At 41.8% G+C, this 23,368-nt stretch overlaps 5 protein-coding genes across 6 annotated transcripts; 3 read left to right on the top strand and 2 right to left on the bottom strand.

The window, feature by feature from the left end:
• Positions 1-159: 159 nt before the first annotated feature.
• On the top strand, positions 160-3,058 carry LOC118412043 (myosin heavy chain kinase B-like). The gene is made up of 3 exons (XM_035814640.1): positions 160-517; positions 849-1,088; positions 2,586-3,058. The coding sequence occupies exons 1-3, from the start codon at positions 221-223 to the stop codon at positions 2,778-2,780; spliced, it is 732 nt and encodes a 243-aa protein (XP_035670533.1). The 5' UTR covers positions 160-220; the 3' UTR covers positions 2,781-3,058.
• A 2,705-nt stretch (positions 3,059-5,763) lies between these two features.
• LOC118412215 lies at positions 5,764-10,007 on the bottom strand. The gene is made up of 8 exons (XM_035814935.1): positions 9,804-10,007; positions 8,988-9,205; positions 8,666-8,810; positions 8,076-8,422; positions 7,790-7,924; positions 7,498-7,598; positions 7,194-7,351; positions 5,764-6,471 (listed from the first exon to the last, which is right to left on the bottom strand). Exons 1-8 carry the CDS (start codon positions 9,865-9,867, stop codon positions 6,404-6,406), a joined length of 1,236 nt encoding a protein of 411 aa, XP_035670828.1. The 5' UTR covers positions 9,868-10,007; the 3' UTR covers positions 5,764-6,403.
• Positions 10,008-10,444: 437 nt separating this feature from the next.
• On the top strand, positions 10,445-13,426 carry LOC118412216. Of its 2 annotated transcripts, none has more exons than XM_035814937.1 (3): positions 10,445-10,665; positions 11,483-12,222; positions 12,385-13,426. In XM_035814937.1, exons 2-3 carry the CDS (start codon positions 11,488-11,490, stop codon positions 13,039-13,041), a joined length of 1,392 nt encoding a protein of 463 aa, XP_035670830.1. In that variant the 5' UTR covers positions 10,445-10,665; positions 11,483-11,487; the 3' UTR covers positions 13,042-13,426. The 2 variants fall into 2 exon arrangements, with proteins under 2 accessions (XP_035670830.1, XP_035670829.1); XM_035814936.1 differs by having other exon boundaries at positions 10,446-10,665; positions 11,446-12,222.
• A 752-nt stretch (positions 13,427-14,178) lies between these two features.
• LOC118412683 lies at positions 14,179-16,693 on the top strand. The gene is made up of 4 exons (XM_035815695.1): positions 14,179-14,317; positions 15,194-15,362; positions 15,645-15,757; positions 16,103-16,693. The coding sequence occupies exons 1-4, from the start codon at positions 14,262-14,264 to the stop codon at positions 16,113-16,115; spliced, it is 351 nt and encodes a 116-aa protein (XP_035671588.1). The 5' UTR covers positions 14,179-14,261; the 3' UTR covers positions 16,116-16,693.
• A 549-nt stretch (positions 16,694-17,242) lies between these two features.
• LOC118412141 lies at positions 17,243-22,432 on the bottom strand. The gene is made up of 6 exons (XM_035814802.1): positions 22,253-22,432; positions 21,216-22,053; positions 20,634-20,785; positions 19,299-19,504; positions 18,356-18,494; positions 17,243-17,684 (listed from the first exon to the last, which is right to left on the bottom strand). The coding sequence occupies exons 2-6, from the start codon at positions 22,040-22,042 to the stop codon at positions 17,428-17,430; spliced, it is 1,581 nt and encodes a 526-aa protein (XP_035670695.1). The 5' UTR covers positions 22,043-22,053; positions 22,253-22,432; the 3' UTR covers positions 17,243-17,427.
• Positions 22,433-23,368: the final 936 nt, after the last annotated feature.

A 23,368-nucleotide genomic window follows, 5' to 3' on the forward strand; every position in this document is an offset into this window, starting at 1 on the left:
GGATTTTCCATACATCTAGTTTTGTTCCTAACTGAATTCACACGCTGAATTCCTCCTGTATGGACCACTCATTTGCAACTAATGGGAAGTCCCCCGTTGACTAACGATTAAAGTAACGAAACCTCAAAGCATTTTGATTTTACTGAGGTCTTTTGTTGCTAGTGTATTGGACCTTAAAAGTTATAGTCGCATCTGTTCTATAAAACTTGCATCCTTCGCCATGTCGGGGCCGATGGTCTATGTCACGACCAAATCTTACGACGTCGGTACCAACCGCTGGGGCGAGCGGCCCACCATCCTGTCCATGGACGACCGGCCGTTCGCAGAGGGCGGCATGAGGAGAGCCTACAGCGCGAAGGACTGGGGCATCCTCAAGTCGTCCTGTCAGCCCAAGGTGCTGAAGCTACAGAAACACAAACGCTACACCAAGGCAGAGGCGGAGGCAGACGTCAAGATGCAGATGAAGTGCGTGGCCCTTGCTGAGAAATACAACAGCCACAGTTGCATTCCCAAGAAGGTGGGACTTTTTTGTTCCTACAAATATATTTCACCCTCTCTTTGAAGACTGTGGACAACAAAATCAGAATGTTGATATATTGTTTGACTTTTGTAACATCTCTGCAACCAGCTTTTCTATAATCTTATCTTCTATTGCTTCAAAAAGACACCAATCTCAACAATGTCAGATTTAGACATACAGTCAGTGTCCATAATTTGAGTTGGTACGTGTCACACAATGTCGTATCATTGCTTTATTCACTCTGTTTAACTTGTTACTAGAAATTAGCCTCCAGGCGATTATTCACAATAAAACAACATCTGACCCAAGCCGTCGCGTGTATGTCCAGGTGTCGTTCTGCAGCGCCCAGCTGGTGCAGTTCCAGGCGGGACCGTACAATGGGCAGTACGGCGTGCTGGAGGACTACATCCCGGGCACTTTCGAGAAGCACAACCTCAACTTCCCAATGAAACCTCTCTCCTGCCGCAACACTCCACAGGCCTTCTCACACTTCACGTTTGAGCGGACAGACGGCAGGATGCTGGTGTGTGACGTGCAGGGTGTGGGAGACCAGTACACGGACCCGCAGGTGAGAGCACACCGGGATTGTTTTCCCGTTATTTAGAACCCAGCTGGACGAAGTGCCGTGGGTTGATTTATAGCTTGTTGCGTAGCTATTTCTGTACCTATAACCGCTTCATTGTTCAGGACAATACGGTGAAGTACTTTTGATTACAAGAAGTGTAGAAACAAGAGCTTCTGAAAAAAGCTAGTCTTTCGCTTACTTATATTGTGTAGGTAAAATTGTTTGGCATAGTTTGGTCAAGCGTGGGTGCCAAGTCTGCAACGTTGGCAGCTCTGGCACAGTTTGGTCAAGTGCTAGGTTATATAACTGTTTAGTAAGGTAGTGGTTCTCACAGAGTATATTTTACTTGAACTGTATAATAACACAACTGCATGAATGATGTTAACTTTATTCGGATTGTTTCGCTGTTAAGAACGGCTCTGTTACAGTACAACAGGGTTTTATGAAAGTGCACTGTAGTAATCAAATTTATCAGTAGATGTGTCCTGAATTTCTGCAAGAACAAACAAAGTATTGTCACCATAAACAACTGAACATAAAATATTAACATGGCATATACAGTAATGGAAATATTTTTTTTAATGGCAAGACCATGTGAAAGGTAGATATTTTAAACTAAAACAGGTCCGTGGTATGTTTAATGGAACGTTTCGTTTCTTTTAGTAACGCAATTATGCTTTTACTTGACGGAGTCGTGACGTCACGCGTCAGACTCACTCCGTCGAGCTCGGTCAGAATCTTCCCTTTCGAAATTATAAATTAAATGTGGGTAATTCTATTTTCAACGCATCCGAGGGCTACTATTTTGCTGAAAGAAGTTTGTTACACGAAAATAGCCTGAAATTTCTTAGAGTAAGAAATTTCCGAATACGCCCCCCTCCCACACCATGTCAGATGCGGCGCACGCATCTTACACAATTCTAGATTTTGTAGCGGTGATTTTCCATAAAACAAAGTAAATGACATGTCAAACTGTTCTCTACAATGTCTGTTTTATTATAACCAAACAGCGAACATGTTAGTTTATAAATTGTATACAATCTTACGAAGAAATCCTCACCGTTCACATCCGTCTCTGCAAATTCCTGCTTATAAGCCATACAGAAACCAAGCAGCACATTCATGGTAGGCCGATACGTATGTCATAACGTTACATACCGTCGAATCTACAGGGTAGAATATCTCGCTAGCACGGTATGGCATGGTCGACCCGGACGGACGGACGGACGGACAGACGGACAGAAATCTAATATCGGTCTGATTGCCTTTCGCCGCGGAAGCGCGGCGAAAGACAAAAACATGTATAAAAGGATAGGTGGATTGAGAAACAACGAAGCAGAGTTTATCATTATCCTGTGTTTTTTTGTCAATGAGTTCTATACTCAGCGAGTATGAAGAAAAAACTATCATAATGGCAACTGATACTTGGTATAACATTCTGGAGAAAATATCTATAACTGTTATCACTTTTTAGCTGGATGTTCTATTCTGCATTCCCAGATCCACTGCATGGACGCCGACCTGCAGTACGGCCAGGGGAACTTTGGCGCGCACGGAATCATCTCGTTCGTCAGCAACCACAGGTGTAACGCCATCTGTCGGGCACTCAAGCTCACCCCCATCAGGGAGCTACCCAACCGCTGGGGCTCTCCGCCGGGCAAGGCGGCTACGGCTCCGGTGCCGCGGTATTACTGACTCTAACGCTCGTCAGATTTGGGACAAGGGAACCTAGCGTTCTTCCCAACTACTGTACTTTAAGTTTGAGTGTACCAAGTTTGCCAGAGTCGGCTAACAGTCCCATGGCCATGGGTTGGCGAAGTGTACTTTTACGTCTTGCAAGAACATGTGTTCTACAAATGGCATCCTTCTCACATAACATATTCTATGTTAAGTTACAGACTAACTACGATTGTAATAACCATGTAAGAGCATTTTTGTTTCATAGAAATACGTGTTTATACTAAGGAGACTCATCTTCGTCATATGGGTGGTTATTTTTCTCTAGGTCGTGAGACAATATTTTAATCAAATTGTACAACAAACATAGCCTTAGACACCTTAGGCCCCCTTTCCACTTGACGGCGCTCTCACGGCGCTCTCGCTGCGATGGAAAATTGGCCAGAGCGCCGTGAGAGCGCCGCAACGCCAGAAAAAGCTGCTCTAGTGGAATCTCTCCGGCGACCCCAGCGCGCTCTCACCGCGACGAAAAACTCTAATGTTAGCATCTTTTTATGAACTAGCAAAGATTCGAAAGATTACTCAACGAATTTCAGAGATAAAGAACGAATCTTTTGACGTTTAGTGTATTTTGAAATCTTTGAAGTCATCCTTTTACGTGTTACATAACATTCAAAGTATAAAATCAAGGCTGTAATCAAATCCAATTTTGGTCACTGTACAGTCACTCAGACTGAAATATACACGTTTGTCTTGCTGCTTTTTCTTAAATCTGTCATGTAGCTTGTTCAGCATAAATTTCTTTATCATGCCACGTTATTAGTGTAAATCATACAACACTGAAACATTTCGATTTATTGAAAATGGGACTTAAATGATCTAAAGTACAGATGGAGAGCAAAAAAACCTAATGTCATCATGTTGAAATTCAAAAATAAGTTGAGAAATGAGAAACCTCTGTTTTTTTAAACCTTGCTTATTCCAACTCAGTTTGTTGAATTGTTCATCACCGGTACATTTTGGCCATTTCTCCGCTTTCTGTCTATGTCAAATATAGTTCTTCACAAACTGCAGTTGAGAGCGCAGAGCGAGCGCGGTGAGAGCGCCGTCCTAGCTAAATTGGTATCATAAAGCACTGTTGAGACCTATTGCGCTCACCGCGCTCGCTGTGCGCTCTCTTGGCGCTCACGGCGCTCGCTGCGCGCGCTCTTGGCGCTCTCTCTGCGCTCATCGGTGGATCGCCGTCCACGGCGCTCTCACGGCGACTGTTTTGAGCAGGTTCAAAACAGTCGCGGTGGTGATGGCGACCATGGCGACCATGGCGCTCCCACCGCGCTGTCTTCGCGCTCTCATGGCGATCTTGGCGATCCCACCGCGCTCTCACCGCGCTCGTCCAAATTTGAGGTCGCAGAGAGAGCGCCGCGAGAGCGCCGTCCTAGTGGAAAGGGGGTATAACCGACGACATTAGCGCAAGCTTTGTTTTCAACCTTTGCTCGCTGTGTAACACGCGAACTGACCTCTATGTAGACTAACACACCTACAGACATGGAGCGCAATTCTTAATCATGAATATGTGATTAAGATTTTATGAAGGCCTTGTCAACAACTCTCCGCCGCTAGACAGTAAACAATGTTATCGATCAGAGCTGTCGCGGTGTTTCCCACTGACTCATACCCGAGCTTATAGTCAAGCTACTTTCACTATTGAGAAGGCCCGCGAACTACTCAGGGTTGGAAACCCCCGTGATGCAGTGTTCAACAACTTATATGTCAGACAGACACCCTGACAACTTTAGGAGGCAGGATTCTTGTTGAGATTTTGGTACAAAAATAAAGAGAAGAGTGAAACCTCTTGTGTGGAACGTCTACACAGCTCACAAAATATCAAAATAACACTTTCATGTCCATAATAATTAACTTTCAAAGTCCCACCATATTATATACACCCGTACACGCAAGCATTATATTATTCAGTATGATAAACAGAAGAACTGTATTGCGCAACGATCGATATCGTACACGGTACAATGTATGGCAAACAAGAAATCTTTTAAAAAAAGCTGTGCCTTGCCGCGTATTTTATGTTATTTTGGTAAGATAGACTAGATTCTACGCTTAAAAATCCCGAGTTCCACATGTCGCCCCCTCCCCCTCATTATCATAATTTATGTCAGATGAATTATTGGCACATTAAACAGGTTTTGTAAAACTTTTTGACCCACAATGAATATGCATTATTTTTTATTACAAACTAAGTTCCTTCTGATGCAATTTGTGATATATATTTATATAAACATGGTGAGTTAAAGCGTAGATTTATTACGCTGGACCACATACAGTAACATGCGTCTAGAAGAGCGTTTTAATACTCGCCTGGAATGTACTATTGTCTAACTAAGCCATGAAACTCGGCAAGGAAAGAAGGGCCTTTGGAAGGGGCTTTGGAAGGGCTGGGTTAAAAGGTCCGTCCATTGATCCATGGAAAAAAGCTGGCGTAAAGCCTTGCCTGGCGGCAAGGCAAAAAAGAAGAAACAAACTTATCATCCTAATTACTAAAACAAGTATTAAACATTGTACATATGCAGATTATGAATATAGAATGAAATTTGACGTTCTAATTTCTAGAACAACAAGAGCTAGCCTAAATCATTGGTATTGTACTACAATCGAGTGGGGCTAATTATGACCTTCGGCATTTTTTCTTATGACAAAGCAGTCTTTTATATATTTACCTATTTTAGCATTGTGGGAGTTGTTACATCTGAATATATAATCAAATCTGTCTGTAGCATTGGGTCTCTTAAAATCTGTTGTCCTTGATTCGGGGAATATGAATATGAATATGAGAGGTTTTTTGGGTAACCCCCCCCGGTATTAGTGCACCCCCCCCCCCCCCCCCCACACACACACACCTGTCTCGTTCTTTCACTCACCGTACACAGTTTCGTACCAAGAATCACTACGTTCCAAGAAGGGCACTGAGGGATACTTTTTACAACCATGCTTTTGAAGTTGGTGTCATTTGAAGTGCCATATTCGCCTGTATAGCTGAGTTTTACGTATTCAGTTGTATTACCCCGCATTTGAAATATTGTTGTTGTTGAGTTTATAGAGACTGTCGTATACTAGTAATTTTATAAAATCAAAACTGCACAAGAGATGCTAGTACAAGATATGATTTATTTTCTCCAAACCTCACAGTAAGACACACATAATGAAGTGAGAGTACCACAATCATATTTCAGAAACATGCGAGTACCTTATACCCTGCTCATTACTTAATTAATAATAAACACCATGGCTACAGAAACATCTTATTGTCTACATGTGCAAGCCTACCTATTAAGGATAATCTGCTTGTCCACTTCACACAATGTTGAATTAAGATTCACTTCTTGTCTTGTTTAATTATATGAAGCAGAATCATACACTTAATGCATTACTAGACAGAGACGTGTTAAATGCGATTTACCAATGACAATGAAATATATTATAGATGACATTTTACTTGGTTGCCATCACGGGTGGTATATACGATACAATAGCACTGAAAAATGATGGATTCAGATAACTGTTCAGATAACATTCCGATGAACTCAAGTATATTTGCAAAGCATACAGAAATTTACTGCTTAGTGTTTTTAAAGCAGGTCGGGACTCTCCAGATGTTCACGCAGGCCTGGGTTCACCTCGACAAGTCGCTTTGCACCTGGAAATAGGAACATGACACAGAATCAATATAATTGGACAACAAATGTCATCATTTTGAAACTGCCCGGTTCAGATTGACTTCTCCAAGACTTGATTTCCAAACCATAAGATAGTTATGACCTTGAAAGCTAGATGGGAGAAGCGATATTACAGTCGTGGCTAATAGGAAATTAAAGGGGCATTCCACTCCAGAAGGGGGTGGTGTTTTCCAATAGATATTGTGTCAATGAATACATAATCAGCCGAATTTTGTAGAATTCACCTTGGGATGAATTGCGCGATGTGTGTTTTGTAAAACAATATGACACTCACTAAACCCATGCAGACCCTCCCCATGCATTCCCTATACACGTAGACACTTTGTTTATCGTGCATATTTTCGGAATAAATGAGGATCGCTAAGCACACCGAGAAGGCAAATTTTTCATAAGATAGCAAAGAACACATAACAAGATGAGATTTCTTAGCGATCCTGAAATTAGTTTTTCAACCTTACCTAAAGTTTTGCATTGTATTCAGCCATAGGATTAATTCAATTAGAGGGTACTTGGGGAGTTTAGTAGAGGACTGAATGCTTTTGAGGCATGTGGAGCAACTGGGTACTTTATCGTATAATGTGAGGTAGTATGCATTTATTACTTCCTAAAATTAATATCTATCGGAAAATAACACTCCCGTGTGGAGTGGAATGCCCCTTTAAGGGACGATTTCAAATCTCACCGCTTATCTCTGGCACGGGTCCGCTGCGGATCTTGGGGCACTGTGCCTTCTTGTTGGGGTTCTCATGGAACTGTTTGTCCTGCTCGGCACCGTAGTGTTGTCCCATCTGTAGGGCACGGACACCGCCCATCACCGCCTCTTCACCTGTCGGGCCGGTGCTGGGGAACACAACACAACACAACACACATTTACTGAGTTCCAACATATACTAAACATGGGAACTGTAACGTTATATATCTTTCTGGAGAAATTTGACAGATACAAGACACGCTATGTTTGAGTTCTTTTTATGTTGCATGCTCACCTTTCTTCCCTCTGAGTCGGCACCTGCAGCTTAGTTTCCCCAGTCAATAGGATCTCAACTACCTGGGAGGCGTACGCGTCTGCCAGTCCCTTCTTCAGGCCCTGAAAATTTAAACAAGATGAAATTTACTTTTCAATCATATCTTCGCTAGCTTTTATCTATTCCTTGTGCAACCCACAGTTTTAGTCAACATTTTCATGTTTTACAATACTTGCTGTGCAGAGTATATCATTCGGAAAAAATCCTCTAAATTATAATTAAATGTTATATCATAACTTAAGATCTGTCATACCCTCTCCTCTCTCGCGGCCACCCACCCCAGGGTCTTCTCCACCAGTTCCTGGCGGGTCTGCTGACGGATCTCCTGCGGACAGAAGCGCAGCTGGGCCTGCAGGCACACCAGCTCCGCCTCGACGATCGCCTTCACCTGTGAAAAGGACGAGATTTCAATGTTCTGAGTGCATGGAATCTTTTTCTTCTAGATTCCAGGGTTTAAAAAGAACAGTATCATGATAGTGCAATCAAGAAAGTGGGCGAAGGAAGGTGCACTGTTCAACAATTGTGCATGCATAACTCACGTCGCGTTTTGTCTTCTGTGACTGGTCCGGAATGTTGACGTCGGAGCGTCCAAGATCTCGCTTCTTCTTTCCCTTTCCGTTGACGCGCTGTTCCTTCTCTTGAGTGGTACTCTTGCCGGCAGTGCCTTTGGTCTTGTGGCGCCCATGATCTTGAGGGTGATGACCTGCGCCCTGCCACTGGTCCATCATATCTTGTCCTTGGCCCATAGTCTCCCGAGACTTCCTCCCGCGATTTCTCTCCTCCTGTTCTGGGCTGCGCTCCTGCCCGGTAGGGTCGTCGAAATCCTCGAACTCCTCCAGCATGCCGATGGTAGTAGCGTAGACATCGTACACCATCTGCTTACTCGCTAGTAATACAAGACGGAAATATAAGATCGTTGCCTAATAGCCAGACCTTTAAAACATATTTACAAACTCCTACTCAGTATCTTATTGCGGTTATCATACATGACAAAAGCTGTGTTTATTTCTATCTAAGCTGCTCTGTACGTTGTCGTTACTATAATTTTTTTGCAATTATACATTTTCAACATGCTCTAGTATACTTTCAGTAACCGTCATGTTTTAACAACAGCAAAGCCCTTACTTACCCTGGAGGGAGCGGTGTCGCTGTTCTCTAATCTGCATCTCACGGAGCTGCTCCTGTTGTTGGTTGTAAGCGGACTGGCTGTAGTACGCCCCACCGCTCTGTTCGTGAAACGCCGTGTTGGCGTGATGGCCAGGGGGGCCGCCAGGCTGAAAAGTTCAAATCAAACTTTTCATACTGTAGTCTCAAAGAAAGTAGAACTAGGCTACAACTCTAGCCTACAGGACAATGTAGGATTAGAACACCGAACAAGCCTCAGCTTAAAATGCCGCCTCTTGAGGGCGTTCTAATACCTATTAAGTGGACATGTAAACAGCAAAAGTTACCTGTTGCCGCTGGTATTGATAGCCGGGACGATAGTTGCCGTTTTGATGACTTTGCTGCCTTCCAGCTCCGCGCTGGTTAGCATAGTGATCTTGTCGGTTACCTCCTCCCGACCTTGAGTACTCGTCGTGACGCTGTCCTCCGTGACCATCAAAGTGCCCATGTTGGTCAGAAGGGGGGTCCACGTCCATGCCCTCAGCATCGCCATTGTCTTGGTTCCCTGAAGCAGATATGATAGACCTTTTAGCTATTAAATGCAACCCCTCAAATTATCGGTGCATGCCTTCCCGACTGTATATTTTGGCACGCGTACAGGGACAGTTTCGGGGACTATCCATGAATGATATCATAGGATTTTGATATTTGATTGAGTCTTAAGAGATTGGAGAGGATAACAGGTACGTTGATGGACAGTTAGAGAGAAAGTGGAGTGGAATAGATATGTTACACTTACTCGGGAAGTACGTGCTTGAGGTAAGGACGGTATGATACAGGTCCAACTCGTTTAACCGGTAACGTTATCACAAACTGTGAAAGTGAAACTATTTTAGCTGTTCACCCGTAAGCGATTGATAATGGGTGAATCGCGGGTCTTAGCTATGGCATTTTATCAAGATTCAAAACATGTACAGTTGTACACAGTCAATTCGTAGTTTTAGCATTTTTATTGCACAATTACAAAATATTGATTAATAGTAATGATAATAATGAAACCCTCCTTTGTACACACATACCCATTGAGTTAAGTACAGGTCACAACAATCTAACACAAGAATTATATTCTACTAAGTGAAATATTGTACATATTATGTACATACCGCCTGTGAAAGGCGCCTTTAAGAAGTCCTTTGCCTGGCTTGCCTTCTCCTTCATATAGTCCATCCTCACTTCTCTTGTGACGCGGTTGTTTAGGTCTGCTCTGTGCGGCGGATCTGTCCAACTGCTAGTGTTAGGGGCTAGTAAGTGTAAGGTCGGTGAGTCATGCAGCCAATTATACTGGGACTTTTCCAGCGAAACGATCCCTGGATATATATCACGTGATCACGGGGGCTTCCAAACGCGTAATGGAGTAAACACAGATTGTTGCGCAACATGCGATGTCGCCAAGCCCTTTGAAATCACTTGGTTTTATACACTGTATGTAGTCTACTGACGGAAATAGTAGACATGTACAATTTAGAAATACTTTGAGAATCTTTTATGATACTTTGATATCCAACAGAAAATAACTATATTGGTTGAAAACAAATAGATGTCGCAAGAGGATCTCCAACTAATGGAAAGTCCCCGGCCGGGGCGTCAGGACAAAAAAGAGGAACTGAAACACATTTTTAATGATATGCAGATGAGTATCGGATAGGGTGACCGAAACTATGATATTCTCAGAATAGCCGGTCTGACGACTGAGAAACCCCCGTCCCCTAACTTCCTCAAATTATGCAAATCTTATGCAAAATTTGTTTTTTTCGACCTGTGCATCTTCTTCGGAGGGCACAGACTGGGCCCTGCCCGGGCTCAGGCCGGAGTGGCAAGCCGTGCCATCGACAGGTTCTTCTTCTCAATTTTTACGGACAAAACCCGCCATTCTGCTCGTGAAAATAACCTGACCGTGAACGCAACTCAGCAAACGAGCAAGAAGCGAGAGATGGGGAGCTAGATTCCGCCCTGGGTTATAAGGCAGTACGTATAACGACAATTTGGTTTCATATCTTTATCAAATCAGTGTCGTGACAAAAACTGAATATTGATGACTGAAGATTTTAACTGAAACAGACATTCTTATGTTGGTACATTGGCTCTGTTACACTACTCCTGCATGCCTAGGTATCGCATTTAACATTACTTTGTGTTTTGATACTATTACAATTAGGGATGTTTTTTGCCAAGCTCTACATTGATTTTGAGCGTCTCAAACTATCGCAGAATCGATAGCAAATAATTTGAGTTCATACTAGAGCTTGTACAAAGCTAAAACTTTGCACAAAGCTAAAACAAATACATGACTCACTACTTTCACATTCACAACGGTCGCCCTAATGTCTAAGCTAGCAGAACCTAGAAATAACAAGGTCCTAACAACACATTCATCATGATATACGCAAGTGAATCAATACATGTTTGGCAAAAACAGTGCTCCCATTTAGTACCAATCATCATTACCACCGCTAAAGATTTAATTGAGTCGGTTTCTTTGTTGATTGCAAGAGCGCAGGCTAGATCAGTCACGCACCTAGCTGTTTTTCGTAGAAGTGCTGATTACAAGCACATGAATTGTACCGTATAGTATTATAGACTCCATTGATTGTTCATGATAGATTTTTGAAATAGTACGGATGATGATACCACTCATTCTATAAATTATGGCATGCACTGTTGAATCGTGGTTGTTTATGCGCTTGTGTATAGAATGTGATTGGTTGGAGGCTAATAAGTGTTGTTTTCATCTTTCTCGGTTGATAGCTGTTACAAGTCTGCAATTAATCTCTTCATCTTGCAGACTCCATGACGATGACGACAGACACCAGTGACCCTAGAATCCTTCTAGACTTAAACAGGGATATACTTGTTAGGGATATATACTGTGTAGACCCTATCGTTGACCACCTTATGATACATTTGACAGAGGAAGAAAAGAACACAATAAGGGGTGGACAAGGGGATAACAGACACAGTCAAGCCAGAAAGCTATTAGATGTAGTCAGAAGTAAAGGCCTGGGTGCTTTCTTTTGTTTCCGCGAAGCTTTAAGACGCTGTAATTGTAATTATCCCCATTTGGAGGATCTTCTACGCCATTGTCCGATTAATGCTCACAATGAAAAATTTATGTTTTGGTGTGAACAGTGTGAATGTTTGCAATGCGAGCATTGTAAGAACAAGCATGTTCATCCTGAGCATGACTTAACTGCAATCTTTAGCGTCACTGAAAATATCAAGACAAAATTCGACTGTTTCGTTAGAGAAAGCAGAACAAAACTCTCCTGTATACGAAACAGACAAATCAGCTCCGTGGAGCACCGTGAACTTAAGTCATGGGCGGAAACCAGCGGGGTGGAAATCCGGACTTTAGTTAGTAAGACTATTGAAGAAGAAGAGAACTGGTTCGCCAATAAGCTTAGCAATGAGGGGACGCCATCTGTTTGCGAACAAGGGTCGGTGGACACGGCAGTGCTGAACGTAGGTGGGCCAAGCGACGTCGACAGGGCCGCTGTTGGACAAGTGGCGGCACGGCGTAAATACGTAAGTTGTTTAACACTACTTAATCTGCTTCAATTCTAGAATAGCACTTGTTGTTTGAAGAATGTCTAGTATGATTTCATTGGCTGTTAGTTTATTTGAGATACTACAATGTATACGTGCACTAAGACCTGAATATATGTATGATTTCATTTCGTGGTACAGGAGGATGCCGGAGGTCTCAGGACCCTGTTGGCGCTTAACAGGAAGGAACTTATCCAGGAGATGCAATTCATTGGTCCTATAACAGATTCACTTTGTAAGAAAGATGTCATAACACCAGAAGAGGAGTGTATAATAGTCCAGACGCCGTCAACCCCACAAGAACAGGCCAGGAGGCTGCTGGATATCATCGCATGCAAGGGCAAAATTGAAACACTTCATCATTTCGCCAAAGCTTTGGAGACAACATATCCGTATTTGGCAGAACTCTTGCATCAATGCCCTGAGCATAACGCTAAGTTTGAGTTCTACTGTGAAAAGTGTGCGGTTTTAGTTTGCCTTGCATGCCGTGATAGCAATCACACAGACCATGTAACCACGTCAATCACTACAGTAATAACATTATGTAAATCTGAGTTTGACCGCTTCATTGTAGACAACAGAAACAAACTCATGGACATACGTCACCAGAAAATAGGCCCAGACGGACAAGTGAAATTGGTAAAGGAAAGTGGGGCAGTGTTGCGGGATATGGTTATAAGAAAAATTGATGAAGAAGTAAACATGTTTATCAGCAAGCTTGACCAATCTCTCCCCAACTTGACCAAACCGCCCAAGGGAATGGAACGGAAAAGCAGGAAAAGAAAAAAGGCTCGCTAAGACAACAAAATCATTGTCCTGTTGATATGTTATAGTTCTCGACCATGTCGCTGCTGTATACACTAGAAAGGAAAATATGTTTGTAAATTTAAAAAAAAATGATTTCAGGTATTCACTTTTTGTTGACAATCAAACCCATTGTGTTATAACTGGACAACTTAAGCTAAGGACAATTCAGTAAATATTAGATGATATTCAAGAAATAGACTTCTCAGAAACCTCATGTAATGTATTTCTCTGTGATATTGATATTCTCAAATCCTGATCTAGTGAATATGACAATGTCAGCCAACAAATTAGATCACAATGTTAGACACATATCTGCCGTGACACTGAGACATCTTTAGCACTACATATTATTGGTTTTGATGTAATGCCACTACATGGATATGGACATTGCGTGAATATCCAGCTCTCTTAGAATCTTTTAAAGATTCATGATAACTTATAACAGATGAATCTAGATCCTGTTTGATTTGAAAAATCCCACAGACTAATTTTTCGGTTTATTTCAATACAACTTGCACCAATACTGTAAGTCGGCTGATGGATAACACACCTTTAACACTAACATGGAGAGAAAGATGTGGATTTGTTATGATATAAAACACATCCTATTGGAACACAATAAAAGCTTCTCAGCATGCGCAGTCACTTTGGCTCATGATTTCACGCGTCCAACCATATGTTATAGCAACAAGGGACAGGCCTCATAATCTTTCCGCAGTCCAGAAAAGTGCAAGTATGATACAAACGAAATTGCGTTTGAATATTAAGAAAGTAAACATTAATATCAATAGAGGTAAGTCACCCAATCTCATATTCATTGTCAGTTTCCACGGCAGTGCAATTGTAAACAAAACGTGTTGCAGAATTGCTCTTTATTTTTGTCAATAGCTTTTAGAGCATTTTACCCAAACTGTGTAAGCAGGGAGGGACATTCCCGTTGTCACAGGAGCTTCAAAGGTGTGGAAAAGAGGAAGTGAAACTTACCGCTATGTGCTCAGTGCCATATATGGGATCGAAACTACAGGACTTTTTAGACCATGGGTAACAGTGAAAGTGAAAGCACTTAGCTCCACATCTTAGAAACCCCCGGACGTGATCGTTCATGCAAATTACCAGGGGCGTTGACTTCCAAGTGGGGGCTAGGACTCGCTGTAGTGAACAGTTTATGTTCTGTTGAAAACTTGTTGCACACACACGTAGCAATAACGAACATGCCGACCAGATATGAAGTGAAGATTACGTGTCCGATCACTGGCTGCCCGGGACAGTAAGTGGGCAGAATTTACTTTACTGATAGACTGACAAGTTTCAGAGTAACCTAAACTATCATAGTCTACACAACACGCAATAGTATCTTTATATACCATGTATTATACGCTACCTTAACAGTGGCAAAATTAGTATTTTTCAGTTATTTCTATGGTTATAATCTGGCAACTATTTAGGTCCAGAATTTCTTTTATTTTGATTGAAGAGAGCTCGAGCGTCTCTATGTTACAGCCTCTAGTAATCGGATTCAGGGGTCCTGTACCAGTTATTCTGAAAATATCACACCGACATGAAAATGATCGTTTTGACGTAGTTGAAGTAACTATACGAAGTCTACATGGATACAATGATGATCTGGTATGAGTTGGAGTCGGACGGTTTTACTTTCCTGTCCTCGCACGCTGACGCGTTCTCGTCATTTCGCAGTACTGCAACGTCCCCTAGCGGTTTTATTGATGAAACCAGCAGGTCACCTTTCGCGAAGGATGTGCTTTCCACTGGCTTTGCCTTGTTGATTGGTTTTTGCCTCCAGATAGAATGTATTTATAGCTTTATTGCTTTTGCTTGGGTGTCTAACCAAGAAAGGAATAGGTCCGAAGGGAGGGTTATAAAACCCTATAATTTGCTATCGTGGCAAATAAAATCAACATTCTCTCATAGTGCAGTCTGTCTATTCTATACTTTCTTGTGGAGAAGTCTTTACCTGCTTAGGAAAATCATTTAAGAGGTCAAGAGATAGGTTATATATTCGATATTATTAGTTTCGTGATGAAATCTACTGCTGTGGACGGACTAATGTTGGTCTGCGCCGTGACCTCCTCCGTTGTGTTTTATTATTGTGTCAAACCCATGATAACTTGAGAGTTGATTTTAGGGGCAGACTGAATGGTTGGGTCTGCGCTCAGGATGGAGGAACCATGTATGTAGACGAGGAAGGCTACCTGTCCTGTCAGACCATGGTGCACCGCGCCAAGATCATCTACTGGAGGTTCGACTGTGGAGACAGGAGCTCTGGTAGCAAACACAACTATCACAAATACCAGGTGAGGCATGATGCACAGGTCATGTATGTAATCTAAGGTATTAAAAAGTGCAGTAACACGAGCGTGTATAAGATCTAGAAGTCCGTAAGCACATACTCACCCGTCAATCTTTTTGTGTCAGTTCATGTAAGGCATCTGAAGTAAAATAAAACATAACAAAGAAAGCAAAGGCAAGAAAATAAACTGTGAAAAATGACAGGAGAAAAATTCTCAGTAGAATCAATTCTAGCTTAAAAAGATGCACGAGAATACGATCTTTGATTGCCGTCCCTGAACTTGCAGTCCCCTGATCTGGAGGGCTTCACCCACGGACTGGCCGTCGGCCTGCCACATTTCGGCGTAGCGGAGGCAGTCTGGCTCACAAAGCTCATCCAGGCCGTGGAGGCACAGTTCAGGTGAGTATTACTGGAAAGTAGCTCCTAGTGGTCCTCACACTGGCGCTGGGGCTAGTTGGGAGTACTGGTATTCTGGAATCCATCATTTGCTAGCTCCGTGCAGTCCACTCCTCTGATCGCATCCGTATGTACGTAAGAATATATGACTAAGGCGTCCGGCACATAAGACTTTTAAAACCTAGCTACCACAGGTGACCTTACTGAAGACTACCCCCCAGCCATGGTCTGGCGAAGGTCGGGAGGCCATGGTGGGGTATGTGTGACGGACATGTGTCCCTTCTGCTTAGAAATTTCTGTGTGATTCTAACTTTTCAATTACATGTATTCTGTTTTGTTTTCTTTCAGGAATGGCTGTTGACACAGGATTTCTCAGCAGTAATGTCCAAGCAGGCAGATATTGAGAGACAAAAAGCATCTACCAATGTTCTGCTATAGAACCTGCTATCTGCTATGTATCATTACATGCGTTGCAGCTACATATATGTTGGTAGGGTAGTGATTCTGAAAAAGTTTGAGAAAGGCACATGATTTTACACTGTTTTTTTTCACCAACAATAGCATATACTTTTCTTTTGTGGTACAAAGTGACAAATCAATAACCATATTCTTTTTAAGTCACATATACATCATAACAGCACCGCAAATATTTAGAATAACATACCTTCACCAATATCCACTTCTAAATTATTGTATTGCATTGTGAAGTATAAGGTTCTTAAGTTAAGATTGCGAATTCCAATGAGAACACCAGTAAACAATTTACAGAAAACAGTGACATAAAACTTACTTTGCTAGACCGACCTGTCTGCAACCTACACCAGAACCAAAAGAAAAACAAACACAGCTTCCCAAACCTAGCTTGATAAAAGTTGTGTCTACAATACAGTGATCACGGAATCTGTAGGTAATTCTTGTCAACAGCAAGTCAATCCTAGTGACTTTTGCGATCACTATTCAATTTGTTTGCAAGTTGAGTTAATAGTCTTTTTTAAAAACTGTATATCTTAAGTTATGTATGTTTCTTTTGATCTTGTAATCTGTACTTCTGTATGATTTTGTTTATTTGTTCACACCCTTAGCCCTGACAGTGATAAAGGATATCGCAATAAAGCAATAAACCAAACTATTTGACTGCTAAGATTTCACCATTGCAATAATAATTTGATCCCTCAACATTTGAGACAGTAATGTTTGTTACCACTGTTAGGCTACACCAAATTTATTCGTTGCTTCTCAGATTCTTTCAGAAAAAAATTTGTTTCAAAAGGTTTGGGGTGAAGATAAAAGGCTTAAATAACACAAAAAAACAACAGCCTGAGGAGTTTAATAGCACATTTTATGCAATGAACCCCTTCCTTTGATTTGTTACTAATGTTCTGAATAAAACGCATTGTTTTTAGACTGAAATTATGTGTATGCAGCTCGGAATGGCAATATATACAGGTTTGTGATACCAAAACCTGTATTATTTTTTCCTGGACTTCATTTTTTTTTTGAGGAGGAAAAAAATGGACAGGCAAATCCGATAAGCAACAAATCAAATTGGTGTGGCGGCTGTGGCCTTAAAATCACATGCCGTGAACTATTCCCCCCCAATATCAAATGGATTTACCGTATTTAAATCCAAGTAGTATGAGGACATTGCAGCAATTCCTCAGACACTACTCATATCAAATATACGACAAATATCTCTCCTTGTTCTTCCACTCCAGTTTGAGTAGTAAGATGGACAACGCTTGTGCATCACCGTTTCCATTATCCACATCTTTCAAAGCTTTTAAAACCTCGTCTTTTTCTTCGGCAGACAAAAATTCTTCGACCTCTTCCAGCTGTTCTCTCAGTGCCTCGCTGTCGTCATTCAGTTCGCGTTGAGGTCCGGATTCGGGCAGACTGGGAGACACCTTCACAGCAAAGGTGTACCTCGCACCTGTGGAGTTAGTCATTGAAATCAATGTAGATAGTACGACATGTGACTTATGACTATAACAATCAGTTACAATGGCAACAAGTGACTACAAATTCATCAAAGTCAATCATTGAAGGAACATCATTAGCATTAGAGAAACATAAAAGCTCTGAATTATCATTAATTTACAGGGTACATTCCATAAATCATTCACAAAAGGGTTGAATTAAAAGTTTAAAGTATTCTAGATACAGGATTGTGATAAAAGCACCCAGAGGGCACAACGTTTGTAAATTTATAAAGGAGACTGTTGAAATCAACCTCATCATCATCTGGTGTTCAAGATGCTTAATGAAATTAATTTCTTTTTGTTCTGTTTATTTTGTAACAGACATGCCTTAAACTGAAAGCTATTCTGTACTATAAGTATGCCCCCTTTCAGTGTTCAGCATGCACAAAGGGACATGTTTAACCAATGACTTCAGTATTATCTAGGATCTACGATGACCTTATTATAAAAGATAACAAAACCCAAATTTACATCTTTACTAAAGGCATTAAAAAAGGACTAAATGAAATTTTTTGTTGCTCAACTGTCGACACCTCGGGAGTGGGGATATAAGGATAATAACCTTCAGAACCATTTCACAGCTATGAATAATGTCAGCATGAAGGAGAACATCTGTTCTCACCGTTGATGCGAGCGCTCGGCGGTCTTGCAGAATGCGGGATGGAGCAGGGGAACACCGCCACACGACCGTACACGGGCTTCACAGCGACAAATGGCTCAAAATTGTCATAAAAGAATGCAGTTTCTCCGAACTTGTTCACCTGAAGATGAAACATCATTGTTTCCATTACACTTGTGGGAGATGTGTACATGAAATGGGATCATGTCTCAAAATATTTTATATATGCAGTATTGCAGGTAACATGATATATATGTAAGTTATGAATTAGTTCGCACCCGTTAGAAATAGAGAAAGGAAGATACAAAAAGCTACCTGTTCAAGAAAGAATTTGTAAGCAGTGCACAACGAATGCAGTGGAAAATGAAACACATTTTATTTGTGAATGTCCCCAATTCGAAGCCGAAAGAAAAAGGCTATTTGATAGAGTGACCGAAATCACACCAACATTTTCATTGTTTAAAACGCTACAAAAGATTCTCTTCCTACTAACATCAAGGGATCAATCTATTATAGAACACATGGGGCATTTCATTTTCAAATGTCTTCAAGAAAGAAGTCAAACCCTGTTATAGTTACGTAGACTTAGTACCCTATTCTGTATCGTATTTATACATTCATCCACTTAATATTTGTATGTTAGAATTTAGTTTATCTACATGTATTCAGACCACATTTATTCATCTCATGTAATTAGTCATTCTTTTCTTGCAATTAGCCCAATGGGCATGAATTTGCAATAAACTTATTATTATGATAATAGTAATCAATCAATAGCAATTATGATGATAACAATGCTAAATGAAGAGAGTAATCGAGTCTGCCACATTTATAAATTTTGACGGAGGAGTTATGGTATGAGCGACAATACCCTGCCATGACAGTGAGAGAGTGAGTTATGGTATGGTCCTGTCAATCATCAAGTTCACCATGGCAACCCCCTTACCTCCCAGTCCTTGTTCAGGTAGATGAGTAGTGTGAACTCGTCCTGCCCCTTTTCGCAGTCCTCGTGAATCATGGTGTGGTCCGCCATGCGGATCAGGTTCAGCGCCACGTCGTACGGATAGAACCCGCTGGTCCCGCTCACGTGACTCACGATCTCGCGGCTCGCCCGCCAGAAGTAACTCTTCACAAACACGTCGATGTCAAAACCTGCCGTGAGGAGGGAAAGAAGTGCACAGTTTCATAAAGCCCTTGTTTAAAATTCAGGACTTTGTCCTATCCTTCAGGATACTGTCCATGACCAGTTGTCAACCAAGGTCAGTGCTGGGTTGGGAGTAGCCTGGATTCCATTCTCTTCTAGCTCTAATTTGATTGCATTTAATAAGAATATGTCAAGTTTGATTTGTCAAAATTCATAATTAACTGGTTCACATATAGGACCTTTGTTGTTCGTGACTAACTCCAAACTGTAGTCTGAGAAGGTCAGCTATGTGTGCCAGGGGATTCAGACATGACAAATTTTGACTGCATTTTTAACCAATGCACAGACCCAAACAGAAACCGTCCTACCAGTGATACACTCTATACATTGTCAGATTACTATGACATACCCAATTAAAGTAAATTAAACATGATAGGTGAGAAAATATAATTTGTGCACAGATGCGCATTAATTAGTTGTTATCAAATATTACAGAACAAAAAAACTGTCTGAACTGTGATTAATTCTACAAAGATAAAACTTCCTTTGTTGCTTCAAGTCTATAAAGATGCTGTGACCTATTCTGATCTGTATTTCATTTTTCTTCAGTACAGGAAAATATGACAGCCATGTCTGGCTACCCTATGACAAGTACTATGTAAATGTAAGAAACAAGGGGTGTGGAATATGTTCTTAGTCTCACACAGACACAAGGGGCACAACTCAAAATGTTTGGGCATGAATGAAGTACGAAGCCTTTTATGACATGCGGATCAAGTTTGAACTGTGATCAGAGCACAGTGTGGGTCCAATCTTGTGTGCCGTATCTGCCATAAAAAAATTGTTGATGTTGAATTCCTTAAAGTTTGTACCTTAACTAGGAAGACAGGGTAGGTGACTTTAGCAGAGCAAGTGGAGTTCTAAATTTGCCCCAATTACACCTTAGGTACCAGCTGAACTGTCCATAATGTTTCTCCTTCACTCTCACCTAATGCCACCTCACAATTAGTTGAGTTTTGGTGAACATTCATTAATAAAGGCTAATCACCCTTGAGTTGTGCCCATAATGTCTGGGTGGGGCCATTAGAACTTACTGAACATCCCTCGTACATCACACCTTACTCTCTACACTTGTACCTGTGATCCAGCGAACATTGTCCGAATACTCCGATGGACTTGAGTCTGTGTAGGTGCAATTTGCTGCCAAATAATCAGTCAGCATCAGGATTTCGTCAGGAGTGAAGATATTATCCAGAACAGTGATGGTCCTGCCATCAGGTAGGCTGAACCTAGCAGAGAGTTAGACAACATGAGATCAGTCGTGTCAGATCTATCTGTTGATCATCAGTACAGGTCATGTCATTACAATCAAGATACAAAAGACAGAAGTGGAATAAATCATTTTCTTACATTCTCACCAAAACTATAGTCCTACTCGTGCACATGAATTTGAATTCATATTCTCATCAATTTTACTCAGAGGATCATTTGTAAGCTTGCGATTACCAGTACGTTTTACTCAACCCAGTAATAAGGAGCTTCAGATCACGTATGTGCAGGGAAATGTATTGTGGACAATATGAGACTTAAGGCACCGTAAGGCCCCAGGTGTAATTGTTTATGTCTCAGGGGACTTCACCTTTGACATATAACCCACAATGCATTAGAAGGAACTGAACCACCTCCTCAAGGGTTTGTTCATGCAGAGGAACATCATACCTTCTTGTGACATGTTTCTCCACGTCCATCTCCCGGTTGCCTGAATCTGGCTGCGGGAAGTAGTGGTACCTCTCTTTCATTTCTTTGATCTCGGCCTCAGACAAGTCCATCCACCAAGGCTTGGAGTCAGGGAGATCGCCCCCAACCTCTTCCGTCGTCTGACGTGTTGTTGCCATGATGACCAAGGCGTACAGGGCAGAAGCTGACTGCATGGCGGGCGGTTTCATGACGAAACTTAAATCACACGGAACGAAGACGACTCGGCCGTACCTCGGGTGCGCCGCGTGCATTCTTCCTAGCTCGTCGTGTATGGTCAAATGTCCGTACCAGTCTTTTCTCCAAACTTCGTTCAAGAACACAATGACTCTGTAGTCGTCCTCATGTACACACTGGTTTTGGTACAACGGGAAGTCACCTCGGTTGAGAATGTATCCCTTTATGTCTGTGGGTCTGAATTCTTTTCCTCGCTTCTCTGTTAGAAAAGTGTTCATTGCCTGCCATGATTTACTCTTTTGGAAGGCTGCAGTGGGCAGAGTGGATTGCCAGGGAGCATTGGTGTAGTTACCGTGATCTGAATTGTTCAGGAAGCTGTTGGAGTCAAATGTATAGAAGTCATCTGAGATGCTGAATTTCCAGTCCAGCAGCAGCATGTATCCCCGGATCCCTTTGATGGAGTCACGTGACAGGAGGTCGTCAATAACAACCACAGGTCTCTTATCTGAGCTATGACCTTCCCATGTCACTTCCCACGTCACTGCAGTCAGGCTCAAACTTAGAAAAACGAGCCCAAAACTGACCAAACATTGAAGCTCTCCCATGGCTCTCATTTTCAGTTCCTGGTGAATATGAAAACAATTAAGACGACCAAAACAAACCGAAGCCCATAAACCTCTGCTTGACAATACCCTGCCCCCCTCCCCCACATTCACAAATGCGCACCTGTTGTTTGAATTAGGACGAAGTTTTTTAAACTTTCAAAGCTAATCAAGACGACTAGGACGACTTACCTTCAACCAAGGAGGTTGAAAGAGCTTGCTTCAACAGTGAATTCGTGAAGACCACTCAATAAGAACAGACAACGCCGGTTATGCGGGCGTGCCGCTACAATGATTATGACCCAATACGCATAGCAGAAAATCTTAATGCATTTCTTAAACGTCGTTAGACAACTTATTTAATTACGGGCACTGAGGCACACTTGTCATGACACTTCCGGGTATTGCATTCCCGGCATCCTCTATTGTCATTGCTGTGCTTCTAATAAAATCCGCTAGATGGCAATAATGCACTGCTCGGATCAACGAGGGACCAACATGTAAGAGACATGTAACGTTATGTTCAGCCAAGAAAGGCAAGGTAGGTAGTAAGTCAGCACTTAAAGATGTCATGGTTATATCTGTAGCTATGTGTTATGTAGTATAAACGTTAAGATATTCAGACCATATGCCCTAGTTGTCGTCACAGGCGATACGCCCCCCCCCCCGGCCCTTCATCATATGTGAACTAAGAACTAACTACTAGTAATATAACAATAAGATAATGTCGTTCGGGAAAACAATGCTGAAATTCGTTTCAGTATTGGTCTGTCGGTACTCGGTAGCTTAGTTTTTGTTGTCATGTTGGTCGCTTACTAGTTTTTCAATGACATATTAAGACAGGTTGCCATCTAGTATCTGAATAACGTTCAACCTAAAGTATTTCTGCGTCTCTGTCCTGTGACGTTTCAGTTGAGTTCAAGTCAATGACTCTGAATAGTTTTGTGACGGAACTTGACACACCGACAGAAGAGACATCTGGCATCTTTTAATGGAACCACACGACAGCACAAACTATGTGCAGCATTCTCGCTGTGCAGCTGTGGTAAGTAACATCTTATAGATCCTTATAGGATCCGATCATTAGAAAGAAATTTTGCAAAAAAATTTTCCCATTCGTAACGTGATCGCTACTTTTAACAGAGAGAGAGAGAGAGAGAGATAGATAGGAATAGAGAAAGAGGGAGAGAGAGAGAGAGAGAGAGAGAGAGAGAGAGAGAGAGAGAGAGAGATACACATGAACATGCACACGCACAAACACGGTGTGTTGTCTAGAATGTACATGCGCGTTCAATCATGTTTGATCAGACCCGGGGGAAGTCATCAACGTGTACGTGT

Source organism: Branchiostoma floridae, chromosome 3 (genome assembly GCF_000003815.2).
Source record: "Branchiostoma floridae strain S238N-H82 chromosome 3, Bfl_VNyyK, whole genome shotgun sequence".
Lineage (NCBI taxonomy): Eukaryota > Metazoa > Chordata > Leptocardii > Amphioxiformes > Branchiostomatidae > Branchiostoma > Branchiostoma floridae.

Excerpts from the sequence above, each read along its gene's own strand:
- LOC118412043 (XM_035814640.1), top strand. The coding sequence starts at position 221 with ATGTCGGGGCCGATGGTCTATGTCACGACCAAATCTTACGACGTCGGT. Across the intron at positions 518-848 it reads ACAGTTGCATTCCCAAGAAG|GTGTCGTTCTGCAGCGCCCA; the intron begins GTGGGACTTTTT and ends GTGTATGTCCAG. Across the intron at positions 1,089-2,585 it reads ACCAGTACACGGACCCGCAG|ATCCACTGCATGGACGCCGA; the intron begins GTGAGAGCACAC and ends CTGCATTCCCAG.
- LOC118412215 (XM_035814935.1), bottom strand. The coding sequence starts at position 9,867 with ATGGACTATATGAAGGAGAAGGCAAGCCAGGCAAAGGACTTCTTAAAG. Across the intron at positions 8,423-8,665 it reads GCGACACCGCTCCCTCCAGG|CGAGTAAGCAGATGGTGTAC; the intron begins GTAAGTAAGGGC and ends TTGTATTACTAG. Across the intron at positions 6,472-7,193 it reads ACCCGTGCCAGAGATAAGCG|GTGCAAAGCGACTTGTCGAG; the intron begins GTGAGATTTGAA and ends TCCTATTTCCAG.
- LOC118412216 (XM_035814937.1), top strand. The coding sequence starts at position 11,488 with ATGACGATGACGACAGACACCAGTGACCCTAGAATCCTTCTAGACTTA. Across the intron at positions 12,223-12,384 it reads TGGCGGCACGGCGTAAATAC|GAGGATGCCGGAGGTCTCAG; the intron begins GTAAGTTGTTTA and ends TTCGTGGTACAG.
- LOC118412683 (XM_035815695.1), top strand. The coding sequence starts at position 14,262 with ATGCCGACCAGATATGAAGTGAAGATTACGTGTCCGATCACTGGCTGC. Across the intron at positions 14,318-15,193 it reads ATCACTGGCTGCCCGGGACA|GGGCAGACTGAATGGTTGGG; the intron begins GTAAGTGGGCAG and ends AGTTGATTTTAG. Across the intron at positions 15,363-15,644 it reads ACAACTATCACAAATACCAG|TCCCCTGATCTGGAGGGCTT; the intron begins GTGAGGCATGAT and ends CTGAACTTGCAG.
- LOC118412141 (XM_035814802.1), bottom strand. The coding sequence starts at position 22,042 with ATGAGAGCCATGGGAGAGCTTCAATGTTTGGTCAGTTTTGGGCTCGTT. Across the intron at positions 20,786-21,215 it reads GAGAAACATGTCACAAGAAG|GTTCAGCCTACCTGATGGCA; the intron begins GTATGATGTTCC and ends ACTCTCTGCTAG. Across the intron at positions 18,495-19,298 it reads ACCTGAACAAGGACTGGGAG|GTGAACAAGTTCGGAGAAAC; the intron begins GTAAGGGGGTTG and ends TTTCATCTTCAG.